This window comes from Contarinia nasturtii, unplaced genomic scaffold (assembly GCF_009176525.2).
Source record: "Contarinia nasturtii isolate CC-2019 unplaced genomic scaffold, AAFC_CNas_1.1 Cnas_scaffold_187, whole genome shotgun sequence".
NCBI lineage: Eukaryota > Metazoa > Arthropoda > Insecta > Diptera > Cecidomyiidae > Contarinia > Contarinia nasturtii.
In genome coordinates, this window is record NW_022197544.1 from 2,995,928 (window position 1) to 3,008,585 (window position 12,658).

A 12,658-nucleotide genomic window follows, 5' to 3' on the forward strand; every position below is an offset into this window, starting at 1 on the left:
TTTTGCGAATTTTTGGGCACATTCGCCCGTCACATATACAACCATTTCATTTCACAGCATTACAATGTGAACTCGAATAATGTACAATGGAATACGCTCCGCTTGATCACGGTTAAGAAATTTATCATCTTTAACATATGATGGTGAAATTCCGATTTCTTTCTGCGCAAGTTTTTTCAAAACAAAACAGAAACTTCATCAACTGTCACAATTCTGGAAACAAAGCACGCTTTTTAATGTAAACAAAAACATTTGCTTCATTTTGACACATTATCCAATCAAAAAATTTGAAATTTGCTATTATTTTTCCACTAAATTCGTGATGTATAAATTATATCAAATAAAAAAACCTCTATCGAGGTGAAGAACGAGTGACGAAACCAAAATTTGAAACACAAAATTCAATCAATTTCGTGACTGACTATTTTCGTCACAAAAGTTGGTAGATATTTGTTCTGTGTACTGTTAAAGTCTAGTTGCCACAGCGACCATATGAAAATATTTCCATTTTTTGCCACATTTGCACAATTGAAAACCAAAACAAGAATTTTCTGGGATATAAGCTATGCGGCGTTTTATAGCTTAGATTTAGGCCTAAAGTCGGTGAAATTTTCAATGCACCAAGTTAGGCTCGTTTTCGAGATAATGTCCGGCCGAATGGTAAGTTTTTGGTTTTTAGCCAATTTGGCACCATTCGATAGCTCATTACAAGACCTTTCCAACGATATGCATATGTCCGGGGTGTGTTACATGGAGGCACCTCGGTGACCGTAGGGACCAAAGTCAAAGATTGACTTTTGGAGGCCAAAAGTGCCGGAACAAAAAAGTCTTAGTTTTTTATGTACCTTAATCCCAGAAAGTATCAAAAAGATCAGAATCGAGTACAAAATATGTATTGACCACAGACAGACAGACATTTTGATATTTCATGAAGATTCATAAGAAATTTTTAAAATGCTGAGTTTTTCGAACGGGTTATTCGATTTCGACGTTTAAGGTATCGTTGGAAAGGTATTGATCTCTAGATTCAGAATATCGACTTTTCAGATACGACCTAATTTAGTGCCATATACTGCATTTTGACCCTTCTAACTGAATTTTGACCCTTTTGGCCTTCTAGGTTAGGATTTGGAAATTATTTGGACATTACGTGTATTTATATAGCAAGTCGACTTTTCAACACACAAATGTGGTTTCTATTTAATCAGATTTGAAATACAAGCTTAAAACTGCGCATTCCGAAAGTATTATTGGATCTTTATTGGAAACAATGCATATGATCTATGTCCAATTTGACACGGAAATAGCTCAATTAAATACATTTTTCAATAGGACATATTTTATATGGAAATGTTGTGCTTTCAAATTTACTATGTCAAGCCTGACTAATTTAAAAAATATATATTTTTGTGTTGCGAGTGATAAGAACGAAAAAAATAGAGAGTTTTGAATGATGAGAGATTTAATTTAACACTTTTCACATTGATAAGCGTTTCCTACGCAAATTTCCATTTTTTTTCAAATTTCGTTAACTGCTGCTTCCAGTTCACGTTCGCGATTTTTGCTACGACTACGACTACGGAATCTTTTGCGATACCACTTTTTCTTTTTGGATGCATTCTCCACTCCTGCACTGCTATCTGATTCGGCCGCTGAAAGTTTGTATGTACTGCTAGGAGAGAGTAGTTTTTTAAACCATTTTGCTAGAGAAGAATCACAAAAAAAAAAAAACAATAAAAATAATGTATGGACATTATTCCATAGTTGAAGAGTACCTTTTGTCTTTTTGTGCTTTGTTGGTGTTGGAGACGACATTGAATTATTCAATGATAGAGAGCTATGGCAACGTTCATTTTCCTTATCAAATATATTATCTCCAACACGCAGTGTCCACATTGATGACGAAATTGACGACTGTGAACCAATTTTTTTCGGTAAATTATTCCACAATTTTTTCAGGCTTGTCGGTGTATTGGGCGATGATGACTTTGATTTAATTTTTTTTGTGTCGGAATTATTATAGCTTTGAAATGTTGCCTGCTGCGATTGCGGCTGAGACTGAATAGACGGAACTGAGGGGCTGTCGATTTCGGTAATGGTAATTCTAGAAAAACATACAACAATTAATAATCGCTTTCAGAAAAATGAAGAAATATTTACCTTGGCATTGGACTAGACATTCGATTAAATGGAACATGTATGGATTCGTACAACTTATTCCAAAAATTGAAATATGGCGTTTCATCACGATACCTAATCAGAAAAATTACAAAAATTTATAGATATAAATTCAAATTCGTTGATTTACTCTTTGAATAATTGAAAAGTAAATTTTACCTCAATGTGAAATACATTGCAAGTGACGCTGGCAAATCACACTTTTCGTTCATACATGGAATAATTTTACGTTTGCGTTGCTCAATGCCAAGTGCTTGAGCAAACTTGACAAAAAATGTATTGGCCAAACTATGGAAAAATGCGTTTGAAAAAATGACAATCAACCGATCACAACGCTCTGATATCATCTTCATTATGGCGTCATTCTCGAATGTTCCACCGATTAAATCGCGCTCCTTCAAACACAGCTATATGGCATATAAAAAGAAATATTTTGATTAAATGAAACAAATATTTTCAACCTCAAACGATTACCTTTAATTTATATTCGGTTTCCATTCTATCTATTATTTGGGTTGCGAAATCTATATCATGATCAGAGTCAAACAATAAATAGGCATCATATCGTTGAGGTGGTAGGCCCATTTTTGCTCTGGCTATATCGTCATGTGTTAATAATTCTGATTCATCAAATAATGTCCTTTCTTTATATTCTGACGATTGGTTGGCGAATCCTTCACTTTCTCCAGGCTTGGATAACGCTTTCAAATAAATTTTAGCATCTTCAACTGCAAAAATATTTATGGAAAATTATTCCTTTTAATGATTATTGCAAATAATAATTATTACCAAAATATTCACGAGTATCATCCAAAACATCCCATCGATCAATTTTTTCCAGAATTTTTTGTAATGTTCCTATTTTGGCTGTGTCTTTTCGAGTATTTATCCACAGCTCGAGTACTTCTTTCATTTCGTCTGGTTTTTGTTGCACTGTATTAACCACGTCACTTAAACCAATGCTATTTAAAACTCCTCGCCAATCCCCTACAAATGGATCGGTGCGTTAATACATTTTTCTATGATGCTTTGTTGTTTACTCACGTGGAATACCATCCTCCGATAAAATTACTTTGATCGAATTCAACCGTTTTGATAATAAATCACGACTTTTTGTCCGTAATGCTGATAGGGGAATTTCTTCGAAATCTCTTTCACTATCGTTTGATAAACACAAAAAATTTCCATTTATTTGATCATTTTGGCTGCAATATTCAATGGTTCTGCTATCTTCTTCCAGAGGGAAATTGTTATTTTGCTCGTCTTGATATAGAGTTAATAGTTGAACATTGTTATTAAAAGCTTCATCATTGATTGTTATCGTTGGTGGAACATTCTCAACATAATTCTTCGAATCGATCATAATAATTTCGTGCAATGTACTATTTGCTTTATATGAAGAAGTTAGAGTCAAGTTATTCGAAAATATGTGACCAGATATAACTGCACATAATACTTGTTTGACCAAAAATAAACAAAATTAACCGTTGAATCTGAAACGCATTATGACAAAAAGATATAAGAAAAAATATTCTTTGACTATAACTTATATTGCTATTTATATTTTCACATGTTCACAACAACTGCGGAGATCTAAGAGCATCGTGGAATTATTGTGAAATGATCAGACATTATATTGTGATATTTTCAGCCATCTGAATCAGCTTAGGCTGCTAATGTCAGGCGCTGAAATGATTTGAAAACAATAAAACCGATTGTATTTTTATACCTATTGCAGTCACTCAATATTCGACGCCTGAGATGATTCGGTTGGCTGAAAGTATTTCAATACAATGTCTAGAAAATACTCTATTTTATCTCTTCTCCGTGTATCAATAATGTTCGTATTAAGTAAGTACACGTCCAGTTAAATGTCGATTGTTTTTAATCATTTAACTCGAAATAACAAAACATGCCGAAGCAAAATAACGAGAAAAAATAGATAAAGAAGGTTTTGTTGACAATGAAGGAAAGAAGCAACAACAATAAGCAGCAAAAAAATGTCGGCGATGTGCAACAAACTGCGAACAACATATACACAAAACACTATATCTCACTTTTTTTAATTCTCATTGATTTTGAAGAAAATTTAAATACAGCGTATGTCTCGGTATGTCTGTATTTGTTACGTAAGCACCTAAAAACTGTCCATATAAAGAAAAAACTTCCTTCCAATTTCAAATACAGATAACAATTTATTCTGTTAATTCTCTTTAATTGAAGGTTACAACTTAATACTGTCTGCAGTTCGGTTCCTGCTCTTGTTCAAATGACTTTTTGTCATTTCGCAAGTTTCTAATTGAAATTGATTGCTTTTATTATTTACTATTTATTCAATGCTTTATTTTCAACTCTGAAATGAATTTAATACATAATAGACATCACACTGAATCGATCTAACCATGTTATATGTATTGTGTTTTTATGTATATTTTTGTTTTTTGTTTTTTCTATTATCAGTTTTATAAGAAGTGAACAGATCTTTGGCTGCCGAAATTCGATTCACCTTCAAATGATATACGTACGAATTCAAATCAATAAAACAAAGAAAAAACAAAGAAAAAGAAATTGTGGCTGATCGACACCACAAGCGATAAAAAATTATTTATTAAGTGAAATTTTATAGATAATAAAAAAAAAAATTAATGTACAGTCAAAGCCAGCTGTATATTAATAACACACACACACACACTTGTTGTTCTTATATGTCAAGTCAAGTAGAAATTACGTATTTCTAGATGACAATACTAATATAACATGTTTTCGTTTCGTAGTGCCTCTCTTCTTTTCTGTAAAAGAATTTCGATTTGAAAGTGTCCACACTCCAATTTAAACATTGCTATAAAAAATATTTCCGTTTAGTTCGTAAATGAATATAAATCTCATCTAAATGATCCATGTTTTTTATTTGTCGATATGTAAATTATGTGAATAAATTTACGGCACGGCTAAAGTTTTGTACATTACGTTAGGGTGTTTCTCAAATTTGTAAATAAAAAAATGGACATCGTGGATTAGAAGAGCGAAAAATTCTGTGTCATTTAATTGTATTTACATTGCATAGTGACTGATATTCAGACTTCCTTGCATATTGCATTGAAAGTGAATAATCAATACTTGCTCTTCCAAACTTCATCCGACAAAACCTGGTTCAGTAAATCCGATTTAGTAAATCGTAACCAGCTACAAGTAATAATTATTACATTAACTTTTTAGTCTAACATTTCAATCCTATTTCTATTGGTTTAGATTATTGGAATCCATATTGGATATGCAATTCGTTCAACGGTCAAGTTGGGATGGAGATCACATCCAAACAGTTCACAATGTCCTGCAAAAAGAAGTGTGTAAGTCTTCTGTAAAATCCATGACATTTTCGTCACGAATATTGTCTGGGAGCTGAACAACGTTGTAATCCGTATCGTATACTGTGTTTTGTCACCAGTTTTTTCGAAAACATTTCATCTTAGACACAAAACCAACAGCTTGATTTGGATAGCAGCTCTCGCTTGCTCGTCGGTAGCTTCAATCTGTCTGGCCAATCATCGTCATCTGGCATACACCATTCACACACCTTGAAACGATGGCTTAAGATGGATCCATGCTTTCACTTTCTTTGTATGTCTCGAGAACGGCAAAAAAGCTTTCCTCAATTATGTAAATGCCATCACCTGAAAAAACAATGAGCATTTATTTATAAAATTTAGAAATAACATGATGAAAAATGATCAAACAATTAAAAAAAAATTTAATCATTACCATCGTCGAAAAATTTACAATCATTCGTTCGTTTTGCCTTTTCATTTTCTTCTCTAATCTTTTGCAAAAATACGCCTCTCTACGCCAGTTCACAAATTTTCCTGGATTCAATACTAATTTTTTCTATCCACGGTAACACTGTGTCTTGATATTCTTCTTTGAGAGCTGTTGTCGCCGATTGGTTGCAAAAATTCCGACATCTTCTTGCAGAACTAGAACCGAAAATACGACCAGTTCCTTTTCTTTTTCGTCCCATTCGCGGAACGCAATCCAAACAAGTTTCAACAAAAATTCAATCTCTGAAATTATTTCGATTTAATTGGCACATAAACACTATAAAACAGCAATGCTCAATCTAATAGCTGAACAGAGAAGAAACACACTTGACACTTTTGTTTTAAATATGCCAAAAGAAAATCCAAGCCTCTTAATAGTGATCTTACTTCGATGAAAACGTCGACACAATTGATATCCACTCGGAATAACACTCGGTACGATGTAACCAAAACGTTGCGAAATTTTTGTTACGAAATTTCCTAATTTGAAATGACTTGTGTGACCAGGATAAAATACACAGCATTTTTCGCATAATGCATTGTATTATACCTTCAAAGTACAGTATTGTCTTGATCTGAACCAGTTAGAACCATCGACAGCAAATATTCCATGTTTGATGTAAGCAAAACTAAATTTGTTTTTTTTTTCGGTTGAGCGATGAATTTTGTAGTTGACATTTTGCAAATGTTCTGTTATTTCTAAACAAAAAAAGAATCAAATGGAAAATTGACGGCAAAATTCATCTCGAAAACACTCCTGTGATTATTATAATGTGATGAATTCAGAATAAAACTATGGCTACAACTAGGGGCTCGGAAGTATTTTTTATTGATGAAAAAACACACATAATCAGAAATATTGATATATTTTGAGTTTAAACAATAATAATTCACGAATATTGGTACATTTTGAGTGTGAAGAATACTGTGAATAATTATGAATATTCCCAATATTTTGATTATAGTAAATTTGAAAATGGCGGCAAATGATGTATGTCATTTTGTGGAATGTTATTTATAAAATCACACAAACTTAGAACACTTTTACCTATACATTTTTGATGTTCTTCAGTCAAATTATTTTTTTATCAAAGAAATATAAGTTTTTTAGGCTTTTTTTAATTTTATTTTGTGTTGTGTGTGTTTTAGATCGGTGCCATATACGAGCTGAATAATGACAAATAATTACGTAAATATGAGAAATATTCAAAATATTCTCAATATTTTCCATTTATACATACACCACATTCATACAAAATTGTCAAAACTGTGTTCATTTTGTTTTTTTTTTTTTCATGTTCCGAGCCCCTAGGGTTACAATGACAACAATTGTGTGAATACAACGAAATTCAACATTCGTCGACACAAAGAACAACTATTTAATTTTCACATGAATGTTTATATTTCTAAAAAAAAAGAACTAAGTATAATTTTGATTCTATTGTGAAATTGATTATGTCGCGCAACTAAACTGTGAACTGTCATCATCACACTGTCGCCACTGGTCCATATCGATCACAAATGCTTGTTTTTGAAATTGATACGTTGAGAAAGTCTTCATTGAAAAAATGTATGCGTTTCATTTCCTTAACAATCAACAACGGAACATTTATTTATATTCTTTCCATCAAAAACATTAAATAAACGAACAAATCTTCGGGAAGTCTGAATATCAATGACTATGCAATGTGAATACAATTAAATGACACAGAATTTTTGAGACACTTCAAGGATGCAATGCGACCATATATCAGAAATGTATTTAATTTTAATTAAATGAATATTGATAGCTCACAAGACATTGCCAATTTTTTTTTTTTTGAAAAATATCAATGACCTAGTCTTAAATGAAATTTACTTGTTTTTGGTACATGACGAATAGTTAATGATACGCGTCGATTACGTGCGATGGTTACACCAATTCGATTAAGCTCACTACTTTGATCCAAATTCACTAGATCTGCGGTTATATTGTCGTGTGTTTCATCAGCAATCGAATGCAAATAATCTGTATACATATCATCTTTAACTATTAAGAGGCTACGCGGCTCGATGAGTAATTGACAAACTATACTGTCAATATTTCCGGCCATTGTATTATTGTCATCACAGTCTTTGTCTAACATATTGTTCTTGTGGAATCGTAAAATTGTATGTGAACCACACGTTAGAGTACAGATTATTGGATGGAAAAGAGGTCCATCAGTATGTGGCATTATTCCCTGTAAAGATATATAAAGAAATATGTAAAGAAAGACATATTCAATAAAATAAATATTAACATATAACAAACAGATATATACTTGGCCGGGTAAATATTCATTCACTAATACATGGTTTGCTTTCACCTGATTAAAAATACCTACATAATAATAACCGAGAAAATGATCGGATCAGCGAATATATGTGATAACAGATGAATATTTTGATTTAAGTTTAAATACCAGTATTATTCACAGCCGTTACTGTTTCTTTCAGCCAACTTGGCATTGCCTCAGCTATCATTCCATTCTTATGCGGTATACCTGTGAGAGAAATGTGAAAAACATTTTAATTCGAGAGAAAAAAAATGTGAAAAACATTGGAGATTATACCGCCATAGTTAATCAATCGTCGATTGCACAATTGCGTCCATTTCGGTTTGGGTGTATTATCAATCTGTTTTAAAATTGACACTTCTTCTTCTTCGCTCAAAAATGATGGAATATAATACACTGAAGGTGGACACTATGAAGAGAAATATTAATAATTATCATATTTAAGAATATTCAACGAGAAATGCCAATTCGTTTTACCTTCTTTACTTTGAAACGGTTGAAATCATCCATTTGAAAGTAAAAAGTATTGACATGAGAAAAAAAAAAACTACTTGATTATTGATGTTTAATAGTAACAAAAACACCGCTTCTGAAATATTATGATGCGAGCTCAAAACATGGTTTCTTTTGTATACGATTTGTACGGAAAGTGACAGATGTCAACATACACTGTCACAAGTTTGACAGTGTGCGTTATTCTGTTTTGAATTTTAAAATATGTTCCATTTCACGAAATCTCCCTAAATGACATTGTAGTTCTTTAAATTAATAAAATTTAAGTAACAACGTTGATTATGGAAAGGCTCATATCTTGTCGGTGCTCGAATTTTAGAACAGTATTTTTTTTTCTTTAAATCAGTTCTTTGTTTTGCGAAATTTACATGTTTTTTGCGTTAAATTTGAAAAACTGTTCAAATTCATAATAGAAAATCATCATTATCATCAAATAATCCAATGGGATTTCACTCATATACTCTTTTATTTTGTTCGTTTTATCATAGGGTTCACTCATTTGATACACACTTTGTTTCTATAGAAACACGGGAGAAAAGAATGTTAAAAAACATGTCCAAACCTTTATTACCGAAACGATTGCTCGGATCAGCTAAATCATCTTTAGATTCCGATTGAAAGGATTGGATTAGAATAAAAATTCGACTTGAAAAATTATTCTAGCTCATTCAATTAGTAGATTTATGTTGAAAAAACTATTAAATGACGCATTAAAAAAGTAATGAAAAATGATAAATAACGACATATTTTTAAAATTTAGTCACTCCAATACACTAATCTAATTATATATATGATTTTCAATAGTTGCAATCTATATCTAATCTACAAACGATGTCTCATCAGTAAAGAATATGTAAAATAAATAAAACAAACGCAAGAAAATTGAGAACGAAAATGTAAACATGTCAATAGTTCATATGACATAAAAAATGGGATGAAAAGACATTACAAATTTTCCAAGACAATTTCAATCAAGAGCTTAAATTTAAATCGGTTTAGTTACATGCTGAGTTGGAACTATCGATTAATAAATAATACAATATAAAATTCCATCAATTCAAGCGTTATTTAATCAAATGATGTCTCTATCTCACTCCTTTTTCTCCTTTCTCTCACTCTTTTTAAGAGAGTCTTTTATAGCCGGTGAGACGAGAAAACGTACACTTTTATTGAATACAGTTTCAGCGTGGCATATATAAATTTAGATAAATTCTTTGATTCATAATATTTTAATTGAAACATTAAATTTTCGACAGAACACGTATTAATGAATGATAGTGTCGAATGATAATGACCGAATGAATTCGCACCATCGAGCATGCCATTAGCGTATAAAAATAGATTTTTTTCTTCCAGGAAGTCACCAAATGATATTTTAACCGGTTTTGGAATTATGAAAATTTGATTTTTATGCCAAAACACCCGATTGGAATGTTGCTTAAAAATGCTTATTTTGTGTACACATTTTTTTAGCTATGAATTGATTTGATAAAATGTCAGCAGTGAATTATACAAAAAAAAAATGTTTGGTGGCTATGAACTAAAATTAACAAATACTACACATTGTATTTTCGCGAGTGTAATCGATTGTACAAAAACTGCTTCATGTTTGACCCAATCATTTTCTTAACTCTTTTTTCGTTTTTATAGTATTTTATTTTCAGCTTTTGCTTCAAATGTTTGGTCGTTTTCGTTTTAAAATTGTATTCTTCGTTTGACAGGAATTCATTTTTATATTCTAAAAAGTACAAATATATTAAAACTCAGAGATTCTGTTGAACCATTGTGTCTTGAATACGACTCTGAAAAGTGATTTTTTGCGAATCCAAATCCAGTCTAGGAACGATTAGATTACTTTTGGATTTGCTTTTCGCTAAGATGTTTTATTGCTCAATCATCTTAAATATGATAAATTTGTCATAGAATCCAGTAAGATTTATATCCATTGTGGTGCTTAGAATCCAGAACAAATGAAAGATGAATGTTGAATAATGCAGTATGATGTTGTTGAAAAATATATATACCAACGAAACTTTGTGGGTGCATGAGTGTGTTGTTGTTTGAAAGCAAAAAAAGCGGTGAAAGTACAACATTCTCGAGCTCGAATATGTCTACTGTCTGCTATTTTACTGTGTGCAGAGAATTCAACATGGGAATTGAGGAAAAGCGTTTCGGGTCGGCGCATGCTCTGAAAATTAACATGTCCAATTGGTAAATCAATGTCCTCGTGCACCATACAGAAAATTCTTGCGTGTGTTGCGATGTATTTACGTAGTGAAAAACGAAAGCACGGGCGTATTCCGTGCGCTTGATGTTTTCAGAAGAAAAACTTTCGATGGCAGTACCGAAAGCTAAATCAAAACTGGCAGAATACCCGCTTAGTTGCTCTCGTCATAATATTCGTTGTATGTATATTCAGTTTTGTGTGTTTTATTGTTTAAACATTAGGTTTTGACCGAACGCAGAAATTACCTGCAAATATTTTTACCCAAAAAATGAATTTGAACAATTGTTGACGAAGTTTGTGCATTAAGTTCAATATCAAAGCGAATAATTTGACGCAAATACGGTGTTTAATTCACAAAATTTTACCCAAATTTTTCATTTCTTTGCAAAGCATTTTTTTTGTGTCGATGCTCGTTTTCACTTCTAACTATCATCGTCGAGTATATTCTACGAGTACAAGCATATATAAAAATATATGAGAATACTGTGCACAGTATATAAACATGGTTCAGTGTGCAGAAATTTGGTTGGATAATTTACAGTACAGAGTGGAATAGTGTTGAGAGCATGTAAATATTGCTTTTTACAGTTTTATTTTGGTCTGACTCAATAAATTGGTATGATATATTAAATGCTGGTCAACGTTTTTCTCTTTTTATAGGGATGTTGTTGTTGACGGCCTCGTTGGCACTCTTTCATTCGTTTAATACATATAAATAGCATAATACTTTATGCCGATGATTCGTCGAGTTGCTCATACAATGTATCCGGCGTATCATATCATTCATTCAAATATAACAACAACGGAATATGAAAAAAGAGAAAAAGAAATGTTTATGTTTATGGTCAGATCTGTTTTGGGATGTTCAAAGAAAAATTTGAAGACAATAAAAAAATATGTTGAAAACCCACTTTCCTTGATTGATGCAGCATTAAAATGATTTATGTTATCAACTTCAAAAGATAGAAAAATATTTACTTTCTGGTATCTAAAATGGCAAGTGAATCGATTGACATATATGGACTATATTTACCATAACACCCGATAAGAAAACAGTAGATATACGGATATACAATGGTTCCTCTACAATGGATAGTTCCATTTTAACAGATTTGAATGTGTGTTATGTTAGATAGAAATAGAATTAATAATGATTTTAATTATCATTTCCTAATGTCAACTGTGTGTAACATTTAACCACTTCGTATAGTTTCATTATACTCTAATGGAAAATAGTTATGAATTATACATATAATATGCAGTCAAAATCTATGTTTAGTCCTCAACATATTTTGAGGTGTGCGTGCTCAAACAAAGGCCTATAAAATTTTTAGCGCATGATACAAATTTTGAAAAGACTACATTAATAAATAATATGAGTTCGGTAAAATTTATGATTTTTGTTGACTACTATAGTAGAGATTTTTGATGATAATTTTATCGAAAACATAAATTCACGGAACTCATTTGATTTTTTTTTTTAACTTTACGGATTTTTTGTGTGCGATGAAGAAGAAATCTTTTACTTAACAAGCAACTTGCTTTAGACCTGAAATGAGACAAAAATTGTCTTCTATAAAAAGATAGAAGAAACAAATCGAAAAACG

The 12,658-nt window shown here is 31.6% G+C and overlaps 3 protein-coding genes across 5 annotated transcripts in view; 1 reads left to right on the forward strand and 2 right to left on the reverse strand.

Annotated features, from left to right (window-relative positions):
* Positions 1-1,236: 1,236 nt before the first annotated feature.
* On the reverse strand, positions 1,237-4,346 carry LOC116352412 (myeloid differentiation primary response protein MyD88). Its single transcript, XM_031784985.1, has 8 exons — positions 4,236-4,346; positions 3,223-3,671; positions 2,968-3,165; positions 2,653-2,906; positions 2,338-2,585; positions 2,161-2,253; positions 1,776-2,104; positions 1,237-1,703 (listed from the first exon to the last, which is right to left on the reverse strand). The coding sequence occupies exons 2-8, from the start codon at positions 3,539-3,541 to the stop codon at positions 1,519-1,521; spliced, it is 1,626 nt and encodes a 541-aa protein (XP_031640845.1). The 5' UTR covers positions 3,542-3,671; positions 4,236-4,346; the 3' UTR covers positions 1,237-1,518.
* A 7-nt stretch (positions 4,347-4,353) lies between these two features.
* LOC116352417 (alpha-ketoglutarate-dependent dioxygenase alkB homolog 6) lies at positions 4,354-9,255 on the reverse strand. The gene is made up of 6 exons (XM_031784997.1): positions 8,789-9,255; positions 8,588-8,720; positions 8,438-8,518; positions 8,297-8,355; positions 5,938-8,215; positions 4,354-5,849 (listed from the first exon to the last, which is right to left on the reverse strand). The coding sequence occupies exons 1-5, from the start codon at positions 8,819-8,821 to the stop codon at positions 7,823-7,825; spliced, it is 699 nt and encodes a 232-aa protein (XP_031640857.1). The 5' UTR covers positions 8,822-9,255; the 3' UTR covers positions 4,354-5,849; positions 5,938-7,822.
* Positions 7,164-12,658, forward strand: part of LOC116352416 (zwei Ig domain protein zig-8) — a 54,304-nt gene continuing 48,809 nt past the window's right edge. Inside the window, exon 1 of one of the 3 annotated variants that reach the window (XM_031784996.1) lies at positions 7,164-7,182. The gene's annotated coding sequence lies outside the window, so the exon portion shown is untranslated. Of the gene's footprint in view, positions 7,183-11,149; positions 11,230-11,521; positions 11,620-12,658 lie in introns of those variants that run through there. The other 2 variants (XM_031784992.1, XM_031784995.1) reach the window with 2 other exon arrangements.

What these genes read in the sequence shown, in the direction of transcription:
- LOC116352412 (XM_031784985.1), bottom strand. Translation starts at nt 3,541, where the DNA reads ATGATCGATTCGAAGAATTATGTTGAGAATGTTCCACCAACGATAACA. An exon ending in ATCGGAGGATGGTATTCCAC is followed by an intron (nt 3,166 to 3,222) that starts GTGAGTAAACAA and finishes ATCCATTTGTAG; the next exon opens with GGGATTGGCGAGGAGTTTTA. An exon ending in TGATACTCGTGAATATTTTG is followed by an intron (nt 2,907 to 2,967) that starts GTAATAATTATT and finishes ATATTTTTGCAG; the next exon opens with TTGAAGATGCTAAAATTTAT.
- LOC116352417 (XM_031784997.1), bottom strand. Translation starts at nt 8,821, where the DNA reads ATGGATGATTTCAACCGTTTCAAAGTAAAGAAG. An exon ending in ACCGTTTCAAAGTAAAGAAG is followed by an intron (nt 8,721 to 8,788) that starts GTAAAACGAATT and finishes TTCTCTTCATAG; the next exon opens with TGTCCACCTTCAGTGTATTA. An exon ending in ACGATTGATTAACTATGGCG is followed by an intron (nt 8,519 to 8,587) that starts GTATAATCTCCA and finishes TTTCTCTCACAG; the next exon opens with GTATACCGCATAAGAATGGA.